Below are 12989 nucleotides of genomic sequence, written 5' to 3'. Positions count from 1 at the left end.
AACTACTTCTATTATAATAACACTATCTACTCTCTACGTAGTAAGTAATAAGGCACGCCTTTTATAGCTTCTAAATACTAGCGCTAGCTAATAGCTAGCCTATATAATTAAGCTCTAAATACTATTACTAGAACTAGTAGTAGTATTACTATTTATCTACTAGATATCTTAGTATTTAAGAGTAAGAATAATAGTAAGAATAAGAACTATAAGAAGTAGTAATACTCTACTATTAATAAGTACTCTACCTATATTAATAATTATACTATACTTATTTATTTAGAAGATTATATTAAGAGCAACACCTAGAACTTAATTAAGTATAGTATTACTTTAGCTAAGAGCTTTCTAGACGTTCTAAATATTATAGATAAATATTTTAGTACTAAGACGTATAAGAAAGAGATAGAGGCTAAGACTTTTCTTTATAATTAGTACTTACTTATATAAAAGTATAGTAAAACCTTTATAAGCTAGTAATAGTAATTCTTAAAGGTTTACGCTATTTTTAAGAAAAGTAATTATAAGATAGTAGGCTACGCCTATTAGTATATACGCTCTAAACTTACTACTACTACTACTACTAGTTCTATTTATAGAGAAACACTTACTTTATTTCTAAACTACGCCTATAACTATAACTTTAATTAGAAAAAGATTAACTATTACTTTACTCTAGTTATAAAAAAGACTAAGTAAGAGCGTAACTCTTATAAGACTTTTTATTATTAGTTCTCTAGAGACTACTTTCTAGACTATAAGCGTACCTCTAACTAAATAGCTAAGCGTTTAATTACTTTTAGCTAAACTAATAAATAGTAGAATATTCTCTTTAAGAATAAAGTCTACTTTAAGTATAGTAATAAGTCTTACTAAAGTAATAACTATACTAAGATATAGATAGTGCTCTTTAATTAAATTAAGAGCCTATCTTTAAACGCTATAGAAGCTAATTTTATAGATAATAAAGGCGCTGCTAATAATAATTATAACTATAATAATTATAATAACTATAATTACTAGGCTTATGTTAAAGATAAGATAGATAATAAAGACTATATTATTAACTCTAATTACAAAGCGCGTTTTTAGACACTTTTAAACAAAATTATAATTAAAAGCTAGAATAGAGTAAATTACTTAAGAAGATCTATTTTATAATAAAGTATTATAATTAACTTAAAGCTATAGTAATAATAGTACTAGGCGTTAATACTCTATATAAACAACACTATATATTTACTATAGCTATTACTTCTAAAGATAGCCTTTACTCTACCTTATAGCTAGACTTTAAATACTAGCTTTCTATACCTCTTAGTTTAAAAATAACTATCTACCTAGTTAATACTAGAGCTAGCGTATACTTTATTAGTTAGTAATAGACTCTAAACTATTAACTCTCTCTTATTAAGACGTTTTCTATTTATCTAACACTTACTAATAGTAATATTATTAAATCTCTTACTAAAGCTATAGATCTACCTATTATCTATAGTTTATATACTAGCACTATTCTCTATTACGTAGTAAATATAGAATAATATAACCTAATTTTAGAGATAAATTAGATAAATTACTATAACTCTATATTTAGTTTTAGTAGTGCGCGTTCTATAACTTTTAATAGCTTTTATTACTACCTTAACTACTTATATAGAGGTATAACTAAGATAGTATATAATAACTACTAACTACCTAATAGTTATACTAAGAAGCTTAATAAAAATACTACTATTATAATAATAAGCGCGTATACTACTTATCTTACTATAAAGCGTTACTTAGAATAAATTATCTAGGTAGAACTATATTACTAGAATAAGCTTACTAGGCTACCTAAAGATAATTATAAGTATAAAGCTTTTTATAATAATATTACCTACTACACTAGTATATTATAAGATAACTTTAATAAGTATATAAAAAAATATAAGAAAGCTAATATAACTAATAAAGAGTTAAAGAAGCTTATATCTAACTAGTTATACTTAAAAATAAAGAAAATCTTTAGCTTATACCTTATAAATTACTTTCTACCTTACTATCTAAGTATTAACTATATTATTAATATAGAAAATAATAAGCTACTTTATCTATACATTTATAGTCTAACTTAATAAGAAACTAAAGCTATTAAAGCCTATATTAATAAGATAATAAAGAAAGGTTTTATTAGACTTAGCTTATCTCTCTACGTCTTACCTATTCTTATTATTAAAAAGCTAGAGAGTAGACTACGTATATATATTAACTATAGAGATCTAAATACTATTACTAAGAAAAACTATAATACGCTACTATTAATTAAGAAGACGCTTATATAAATAGCTAAAGTCTATATTATAAGTATTATTAATATTATTACTACTTTTAATTTAGTCTAAATTAAAAATAGTAATAAGAAAAAAATAGTATTTTAAATAAGATATAGACTATATAAGTATCTTATTATACTATTTAGTCTCTATAACGCTCTAGAGACCTTTTAAACCTTTATTAATAAGACTTTAAAAAAGTATTTTAATAATATCTATAGCGTATATCTTAATAATATTTTAATATATAGTAAAGATAAAGTACTTTATAAGAGATATATTCTTACTATTTTATAAAAGCTTAAGAACGTAGGTATATATTTAGACGCTACTAAGTATAAGTTTAAGATAAAGTATATTAAGTATCTTAGTCTTATCTTAATAATAGAAAAACTTAAGATAGACTCTAAAAAGGTAGCTACTATTAGAGATTAGTTTTTTCTAAGAACTATTAAGAATATATAGTTCTTTCTTAGGTTTATAAACTTCTATTAACGCTTTATTAAGAGCTTCTTATACTTAGTAAAAGCTCTTACTAAGCTTACTTATAAGAACGTTAACGCTTATAAACTATTCTCTCTTTAGAATAGATTTACTGCGTTTATAGCCTTCTACTATATTAAGAATATCTTTACTACTACTAAACTTCTAGCTTATTTTAACTTAGACTTAGAGTCTTACTTAGAAACAAACGCGTTAGACTTTATTACTATAGCTATCTTATCTTAAATATATAATAAAACGCTATACTCTATTATCTTTCTATCTTAGAAGATAACTCTAGCTAAATATAACTATAAAATATATAATAAAGAGCTTTTTACTATTATATAAGTATTTAAAGAGTAGCGCTTTAAACTTATAAATACTAAGAACTCTATTAAAGTTCTCTTAGACTATTAAGCTCTTTAGATATTTATAATAAATAAATAATTAAATAGAAGATAGATATAATAGATAGAGTTTCTTACTAAGTTTAACTTTTGTATTAAGTATTAGCTAGAGAAGTAAGAAACTAAGTCTAATACGCTTACCTATAGGCTAGGTAACCTACTAGCTAATTATAATAATAAGTAATAGTAGTACTAAGTATAAACTATTCTTAAGACTAATTAGGTTAACTCTAAGACCTAGGTTATATATATATAGTTTAAGAAGAATAGAAGTAGCTATTATACTATCTATCTTGCTTACTACTATATAGAGCACTTTAAAGATAGTTCTATTACTTTAGTATAAATAATATATTAACTTAGTAAGAAGAATATAGTTAGTAAGTCTTATGTTAAGTTTATACTAATAATATTATTACTATACTTTACACCTCTAGATATAGCTAATAAAGACCTTATAATAACTACTTAGAAAGACTTATAGCCTACTATTAAGGCTAAATATACTAAGAAAGAAGATAGTATACTTTAAGAACTTATTAAAGCTATAGAGAAGAGACTTAGACGTATCTCTTATAACTTAATTTATAGTAGCTACTATATCTATATTAAACTTAGTAACTATTTCTTATAAAATAATCTATTATATATTAAGAATAAAATATATATCTCTAGTATAGAGTATATCTACACTAAGGTTATTAAGTAAGTATACTAAATCTTTTATAGTAGATATAGTAGAAAGTATAAGTTTTATTTCTAACTATTATAATAGTACTTCTAGCTAAAGATAACTACTAATATAGCCTAATACGTCTATAATTATCTAACTTATAAGTAATCTAAGAGCTATTATAATAGAAAATATAAACTACTCTACTTATTACTAATTCTATATAAGTATTAGTTATATATTTCTATAGACTTTATTACCTACTTACTCTCTTATTCTTATAATAGATAAGTCTTTATAAATATACTTATTATTATTAACTAACTTATAAAAAAGAAGAAGTTTATTTTAATAGTAGCTTTTATAGTAAACGCGTTAGTATAAGTATTTATAAAGTACGTCTAGAGAAAGAAAAGTTATCTAGATAAGATTATTACTAACTAGAGTAGCTAATTTATAGTCTATTTTTAAAAACGCCTTTATTAATAATTAGAGACTTATCTAAAGTACTCTACTATATTTTATCTATAGATAGATAGCTAAATAAAGAATATAAATATATACTTTAAATAATATTTTTACATATACGTTAACTATAAGTAAGATAACTAAGCTCTTTATTTTTTAATTACTAAGTTTAAAGCTAACTTAACTATTAGCGTAAGTACTAGTATTACTTTCTTCTACGCTACTAAAAGCTATAAACTACGCTTAGGCTTTAAACTACTAACTCTAGTTTCTTAGACTAATCTAGATTCTATATAAATAGATAAGACACGCGCTAATTAGCTTACTTATTACTTAGATTAGTTATATAAAGAACTAAAGTAGTTTATATAGTAAGCGTAGACTAAATAAGCTAAGTACACTAATAATATAAGGCTTCTAGTACCTATCTTTAAGATTAGTAATATAGTTATATTAGATATAAGAAATATACGTATACTCTAATCTAACTACTTACTTAACTTTAAGAACTATAGCCTCTTTAAAGTTATCTAATCTATTAATAACTTAGTCTATAAGTTATAGCTTTCTAAAAAAATAGATTAACTTTATAATATATTCTATTTTTAGCTTCTATATCTTTACTTTAAAAATCTATTACCTAGCTAAGTTAGAGATAAGAAGATACTAGCTACTATATACTCTAATATTAAAGATAATAAAGACTATATTATTAAATCTATTAATAACTACTAATTTAATAAGTAGCTAATAAACTCTAATACCTAGTGTAAAGAGCTCTTATAGTACTACGTCTAGTAGACTAATTACTTAGATAGGCCTAATAATCTTTCTTAGAAACTATACTAGAACCTAGTTAGTAGTATTAAGACTATTATTAACTACTACTAGTAATATTTAATAAAACCTAAGATATCTTCTAACTTTAAAACTTTAGTAAGCTAATAGAACCTTATAATAATAACGCTTAGTATATTTATACTATTAGAAGAATATTACTAATAGCTTAGTATAAGTACTTATATTTTACTTTAGCGCGCACTTTACTATAACTAAGAAGAGTATCTCTACATTTCTATCTTACTACGCAATAAAGATACCTTCTATATACTCTACTAACTAATATATATAATAATCTAGAGCGTATATTATAACTAATACTAAAATAAGTATACCTACTAGAGGTTAGTAAGTAGAATAGCTATATAATCTAGCCTTTAGAGGGTTACTAGCTATTCTTAATACCTAATCTAGCTAGAATAGTATACTTATTATAGTAGAGAAAGTAGCGTATTACTTACTTACTAATAACTAAATTAGAACTATAATAATATAGTAATCTCTAGCTAAGCTTATAGCTTACATTATTACTATTAATTAATATATTCTTAATTAAACTCTTATATACTAGTACTGTAATTTCTAAATAAGCGCACTAGCGTAGTAAATAATAATATAATAAAGAATATAATAGAGAATATAATAGAGAATATAGAGAAAGTAAAAGAATAGCTATAGATATTATAATACTTAGCCTACGTAGCTTTTATAATACAGGTATCTTATTTATATTTATATTTATAATTATACGTAACTAGTACGTTATATAAAGGTAAAAAAGATATTATAAGTATTAGAACTTACTCTCTTTTAAGAGAGAGGTAGTGTAGTAGATTAAATCTATAATCTTTATCTAATTAGGTCTAGCGCTAATTAAGCAAGAAATATTAAATATTTACTTACTTTTATATATAGACTTATACGTAGAATCTTATATATTAAACCTAACTATATTATACCTCTATAGGTAGTATAAAATTCTATCTTACTACTCTTAGCTATCTTTATTAACTTTTTCTATATTTTTAAATATAATTATCTTTTTAACTATATAACTTTTCTTTATCTAACTTAGCGTTAACTATATTAAGGCTAATTTTATTAGTCTAAAAAGTAAGTTATAAAGTAAAAGCCTTTATATAAGAGTTTACGCTAATACTAATATTTTATTTACTAATTTTACTTTTATATAGTAAATTATTATATTTCTAAAACGCTATACTAGTATATAAAGTATATATTAGATATAATACTAACGCTAATATTTATATATAAGTATATTTTATTTTAAAATAGATTAAATTTAGACTAAAATTATAGTTTTTAAGACCTTAGTATAGAGAATTTAGTAGCTAACTTAAGTAGACTAAGACTATTTTAATAATATAAAAGAGAATTATATTTTTATAATTAAGTAATATATACTACTATAAGTAAGTATATAAATACTATTAGTATAAATAAGTAGACTAAGTATAAAATTTAATATTACTAGTAATTAGACTAGTAGCTAAATAACTTATATTAAATAAGACGTTTTACTTAGATATTTAGTTTACTTTTTACGTTTTTTGCTCTCTTAGAAGACACCTATTGTATGCGATCTCGTCTTCTAGAGCTCCCTAGAACGCGTCAGCCTCGACACCCGTTACGTGACGGCTGAATCCACAAGTGGATAGTGTGGGGGCGGAAGCGTCGATCGACCCAGCCTCCCCGAGCACCGTTGACGAACTGTCGCCCGAACATCGAAATCGTCTCGAGCTTATGGGCAGGTCTTGTAGAGTATTGAAGTTTGCTGATATTACAACCAGAGAAAAACAAGGTAATGGGCAACTGTCATGGCTGTTACTCACACAAGCGCGTCAATCTGCCGCGCACATTGTTGTTCGATGCTGTCTCCCGGTTTCCCAGCTATGACCATGCGCAAGGCTCAAAGGCATGCTCAGCGCGGAGTTTGCGGAGGTAAAGCACGAGGCGACCTGCAGGGGAATTGTTGAACATGCATTGGCGCAGCAATGCTGAGACGAGAGTGAACCTCGCCCATCTGCTGTGCCGCAGTACCTAGGTAGGCTCACTGGAATATAAGCCCCAATCCGACTGCTCTTGCCATGCAATCAGTAATCAGGCTGCACAGACAATGGAAGGACTTTCGGTCGCGGCAAATGGTACTTTCGATGAACGTTTTCGTCATCTCCTACTAATAGCATCCAGGCATCGCTGTCATATCTGTGGCTTTCCAACTTACTGAAGCCTGCATCAAACTTTACACGTTTTGGGAGACAGTCGAAGATGCTCCTCGGGAGATTGTTGCTATCAAGGAAGATCTACGCTTCCTCATCTCAGTCTTCCAGAGAGTCGAATCCCATGGCAACAGTCTTGGTGGTTGTCTAGCAGAAGGTGTACAACACTGCCGAGCCAAGATTGCAGTAGGTGTACCGATTTTGGCACGGAAGCTACCACTGACCATTTCAGGATCTGACACTCATTGTTGAGAGATTCGATGACGGACTTTCATCGCTATCGCGAAGGCAACGAGTACGTACAGCTTTCAAAGCTGCCCTTCACAGCAAACATATCCAACGGTTCCGTGACTCTTTGAGCGACACAAAGTCGACTCTCACACTAGCTATGGCCCACGAAAGGTGCGACGCGATTCTATCCATGCCAATAGCGGTTCGCTGACCATGCACACTTAGCGTGATTCAGGCTCGCTCTTTCCGTCTTTCGACAAAATTGAAGGTATCTGAAGAGATCGAAGGACATGGTACTTCTAAAACCGTCTGGAAAGGCCCACTTCATTTGCCTGGGATCGAGGACACATCTAGTTGGATGCCAGTGCAAAGCATCCCCTCAAAATTCGTTGGCCAGCGTTCCCTCCGTCGAATGACGTCTTCATTCACGACAAACGCACTACAGCCTTTGGGTAAAATTCCCACGGAGCGCAGCTCGATCGATTATGAGGTACAGGAGCTCATGCTGCACGCCATGGCACAAACCGCGGTCACTACCTTCGAGCCGACATCGCTGGAGATCTATTCACAAGACGGCTATACGATCGATGAATGTGGACAGCTGCGGACCAAGACTTTTGTTTATGCCGAGAAACTGCGGTATCGCGTAAGACACCATGTCTCAACCATTCGCACTGCACTCGGATGTGCTTGGCTACGCACAACGACTATTCATCACGACAACAAGTCTTCCAAGAGACGTAGGAAGTCCCAGATCGTTAGGTCGCTGATATTATACCCGACAAGATGGCAACAGTACATGGGCATTCAGAGCGGCCTCGAAGCTGTCGTGGCATCCGGGGGGCGCAGCTGGCTCTTTAACTGTAACATAACAGTAACCTGCCCGGTTCCCGATGACTCACTCATCTTCGAGCTCTGTCGCACCGGTCAGACCCGTGCTGTCGAAACGCTTCTGGAGAAGGGAATGGCAAGCGTAGTAGACACGAGCCCCAAAGGATGGAAGCCACTGCACGTAAGACGCTACTCCTGTGTGGAGAACTCAATCAAGGATGCTGACTTGGCCAGTTTGCCGCCGCAGCAGGTCACGTCGAGCTTTGCGCTTTGTTGATTAAGGGAGGGGCAGACAAGTCTGCACTGGTGTATGAAGGACCTTCTGATGCGATCTTGTAGGTCCCCAGTGTCGACTGACGGTACCGCTGCTAACGAAACTAGATCGCCCATATCGCTTTTCGTCGCATTTTGTACCGATGAGCACGCTGATATCAAGATCGCGATGCTCAGACTCTTCTGCGAATGCATTGACATCGCCGACGCCGACAGTGATGGCTGGACTGTACACGACTGGCTCAAGAGAGCGTATGCGAGAGAACGAGTTCCTATTTCGCGAAACAGTATTACATGGCTACTTCACCTTACCGTGAATGAACAATACGTCGAATTTAGCGTGCGCACTGCTTGGTCCGCCCTGCAACACGCCATGAGATCTGTTCTCAACCATGCGCATCACAACAACTACCTCGAGCACATTCTCAGTCTTTCTAGCGAAGAGCGTCTGGACATCAGCAAGAGACACCTACATGCTATGGGCTCTTGGCTTGCTCTACGTGTAATCGGTCGAGTGGTCCTACCAATGGCAGTGAACGCCGGCTCGTTTCTGCAAATGAGGGGCTTTGATTGGATGGAGGACGTCCTCACACATAAGGAATACCTGAAGGCACTGCCTAGTATCTACTCAGCTTGGTGTAACGCAGTGTTGGACTGCATTGAGCAGTTGAAAGTGTACATGCGCGAAGAGCTCGATGACTGTCTACGCCAAATGAGCATGACACGAAGGACCTTCGTCCGTGTGCTGACTCAGTCCACGGATATCCCTCACGGCGCTGAAAAGTCATCAAGAACTGCATGCACTCACTGCGGAGACGACTATGGTCCATTTGCTGGCGGACTGGTCGAACCTGCGCGCATAGCCGTCACAGAATGCGTTAAGTCCGGTCACAACTCGAACTGTGTCTGCCACACGATTCATAAAGACTCGACGATTTCAGAAGAGCTTCAGGACTATACCGGAATGCTTCAAACGGAGGATACCAACGATTATACGCAATTGGATGAGGAGTTCTTCGACGCCCAGCCGCACGCTTTCAACGATACCGACCTCCAAAACAATCCTACATCAAACATGTTCACCGATATAGCGACTTTGCTTTACAGTGCTCAAGGCCGGATCTGGCTCGGTGAGCACTCAATAGGGGAGCGCCTGTGCTCGACCTGCCTGCTACTCAAGGAGAAGTACATTGGCGAAGATGGCCTGTCTGCTGACTTTCCACCTATGCCGAGAAGTTTCGAAGGCCTGCGCGTGAAGTGGTGAGCGTGCGCAATCCGTTGTAGATTAATTTTCAGACACTTTTCATGACACATGTGTATATTTACATTGCTTTTCGTCGACTTTTGATGGCACGCTTTAGTTAAACACAACAGTCTTTTGACCGTTCAAAAACACCCTCTTTTCGCTCCACCACTTGACTGCCGCAGCCAAAACCTGGCTCTCAACATTGCTTCCTTCCTCGACCAACTCCTTGGGGCTCAAAGCATGGTCGACCCTCGCAACGCGCTGTTCAATGATCGGTCCTTCATCCAGATCCGCTGTGACGAAATGTGCGGTTGCACCGATGATCTTGACACCACGTTCGTAGGCCTGGTGGTAAGGTTTCGCGCCCTTGAACGAAGGCAAGAAAGAGTGATGAATGTTGATAATCTTGCCCGACATCTCCGTGCACAGGCGCGGTGAGAGGACTTGCATGTAGCGCGCCAGAACAACAAGATCGATGTTATGTTGCTTAATCAGATCCAGAATTTGCGTCTCCTGCTTCTCCTTGGTGTCCTTGGTTACAGGCAGGTGATGGAACTCAATGCCGTTGTTCTTTGCCAGCTCGGCAAACTCGGGGTGGTTGGACACAATGATCGGGACTTCGACTTTAAGTTGACCGGACTTGACGCGGAACAAGAGGTCGTTGAGGCAGTGTCCGATTTTGGATACCATGATGAGGACCTTGGGCTTGGAGTCTACCCGTTGGATCTGGTATGTCATGCTCATTTCCGAAGCGAGCTTCTTCATGCTTTCTTGCAGCGCGGATACATCCGCTGCATGCCCGAAATGCACACGCATGAAAAAGGTCTTGGAGTCCGGGTCGGAGAATTGCTGGAGATCGAGAATGGTGAGGTTTTCCTTTGCCAGGAGGCCCGTGACGGCATACACAATGCCTGCCTTATCCGGGCATGAGAGGGTGAGGTAGTGATCGTCGCCTGCCATTTTGGATGTTGAAATCCGTTCTGCGGAGCCGATTTGTTGAAGTCGCGGTACGGAGGTTGCTATGAATCGCCGGTTGCTCAATTGCAAAGATGACTGTTTTGTCGAAAATTTGGGAACTAGGTTTTGCCGGTTTCGGAAAGCGTCGTTTGGTGGGTTTATGGACGGCCGGGCCGCAATTGCGCGGGTTGATGTGTGGAGTGACCGTGTGCAGGTGCGCGCTGGTCGGAGGAGCATGTCTATGATATTTAGATCTTTTCGCAAGATCTGAGCGCGGAATGGCGTTTTCTTGATGCCGTGCTTGACACCTGCGGCTTGGGTGTAGTTGCCGGAATCGGCCGGCGATCTAGCCTCGTCGCTTACTTAGGTACCAGTTGACGCGAGCAGTTCGTGTGGACGCCAGTACAAGACCCCAGGTTTCATGCTTGCATCGCGTAAATAAAAGCAGACGTTGTGTCAACGGCCTCTGAGATAAGATCAATGTGGCGGGGAAGGCAAGGCTCACGCGATCATGCCTCCTTCCGTCATCCCGCACCGAACGATGGTTCTGCTAACGTGGTCACCCACAGAATGCTCATATTGCTTTTATATAATCGATATGCTTCTCCGCCTATCTAATTAGATCGATATCTTCATTCGCTCGAATGCATCCACGAACTCGGTGTAGTCCCAGACGTCTTCGTCTTCAAGAACGAACCGCGAACCCGCATATTCATCTCTCGAGAGCCCAGGCGACGGCACCATCTCGAGATGCACAATCCGACGCAGTCGCTCGTTCTCCCAAGGACACATTTGACCCATCCAACTAGCAACCAGGTCGACACGCTGCTCTCTAGTTTTGTTGGCCACATCAAAGAAAGCAGGTTTCCAAACTTCCTCACGCGGTGGCTTCAGTGAGTACGTCAGCGTGTCTAGGTATGGGAAGTGCTCCAATATAGCCTCGCTGCTACGCAATATCTCAGGCCAAAACCTCCTCTTCCAGCAATAGCTGACGTGCTCGAGAGACTTGTCGAAGATGCCGCGAGGACTTGCTTCAGTCACAATGTGCCGTACCAAACACCGATTGGCGGAACCCACGTCGATGTTGCCCAGCGCCCAGAAAGAAAAAACGTTCGACCCGTAGAAAACAGGGCTGCTTTCTGCCCGCAGCTGTCGACACGTCCTTATGAGTGCTACTGGGATCTGGCCGCTGCATAAGGGTTGTGGTTCAATCGGACCTTCGCCGCCATGTCGGATGTTCAGCACTCTCATCACCGGCCGAACTGTGAAGGGGTCGCGCGAGTAGACGAGAACAGCGCCTTTGATGCGGAACGCGAACTCGTAGATCATGTCGCGAAGTTCGCGCGGTAAGTCCAGAAACCCAACTTTGGACGCATCTTCTTTCTTAGATGCCGCCCAGGTTATCGATGCGTTTGGCTGTCGTTGTTAGCTTGGGGATAGTCCCGAGGTCAGGGGGTTAACGGAGGGCACACACATTTGACGCCATCCTCAACTAATGTGCGTGTGACAGACTCGATACAGACTCTATGAACGAACGTGGATGTATCTTACTACCAAAGCGACGTGTTTGCGACATGATATACTCCAGGACAATGACACGCAGGATGCGTAGACTAACCAAATCGGATACGAAAGGGCGGGGCTCTGATCCTCGCTTTCCGTGTCATTCATCCGAATCAATAGTTTGCTTTGATTTTACGCGCGTACCGCACGCATACCTCCTGTGTAGGTTCTTACGTGCGAACAGAAGCGACGTTGTCATGGTCACGGTCATCTTTCAATCTTACATCTTATTGCGCATGACCGGCCGCACTACGTCGGGCTCTACCACCACTACGAATCTGCGGCGAGAAACGGAGGAGTATAAAATACGCATCGTTACTATTCTTCTCTTCCTTTCTTCCCCTGAAAAAGTCTCTTAATTCAAATCTTATCGAACCCTATATGGATGTGTATTTTTCAAAATATTGAGTTGAGCGTGCGATGTGCAGCGGGCCTCCGGCCGGCAACATCTTCATG

At 36.4% G+C, this 12989-nt stretch overlaps 3 protein-coding genes across 3 annotated transcripts; 1 reads left to right on the top strand and 2 right to left on the bottom strand.

Annotated features, from left to right (window-relative positions):
- Nucleotides 1-7329: 7329 nt before the first annotated feature.
- J4E87_008314 (uncharacterized protein) lies at nucleotides 7330-10031 on the top strand (the record flags this gene model as incomplete). The annotated part of the gene is made up of 7 exons (XM_049379904.1): nucleotides 7330-7357; nucleotides 7404-7618; nucleotides 7665-7727; nucleotides 8109-8309; nucleotides 8460-8675; nucleotides 8729-8829; nucleotides 8876-10031. The coding sequence occupies 7 exons, from the start codon at nucleotides 7330-7332 to the stop codon at nucleotides 10029-10031; spliced, it is 1980 nt and encodes a 659-aa protein (XP_049230471.1).
- Nucleotides 10032-10124: 93 nt separating this feature from the next.
- Nucleotides 10125-10973, bottom strand: J4E87_008313 (uncharacterized protein; the record flags this gene model as incomplete). Its single annotated transcript, XM_049379903.1, has 1 exon — nucleotides 10125-10973. The coding sequence occupies one exon, from the start codon at nucleotides 10971-10973 to the stop codon at nucleotides 10125-10127; it is 849 nt and encodes a 282-aa protein (XP_049230470.1).
- A 615-nt stretch (nucleotides 10974-11588) lies between these two features.
- On the bottom strand, nucleotides 11589-12299 carry J4E87_008312 (uncharacterized protein; the record flags this gene model as incomplete). The annotated part of the gene is made up of 1 exon (XM_049379902.1): nucleotides 11589-12299. The coding sequence occupies one exon, from the start codon at nucleotides 12297-12299 to the stop codon at nucleotides 11589-11591; it is 711 nt and encodes a 236-aa protein (XP_049230469.1).
- Between the last annotated feature and the right edge of the window lie 690 nt (nucleotides 12300-12989).

Source organism: Alternaria ethzedia (assembly GCF_023757985.1).
Source record: "Alternaria ethzedia strain BMP 0044 chromosome Unknown scaffold_25, whole genome shotgun sequence".
Classification (NCBI taxonomy): domain Eukaryota; kingdom Fungi; phylum Ascomycota; class Dothideomycetes; order Pleosporales; family Pleosporaceae; genus Alternaria; species Alternaria ethzedia.
Note: the sequence above shows the minus strand (reverse complement) of the source record. Positions and strands in the feature narration are given on the sequence as shown.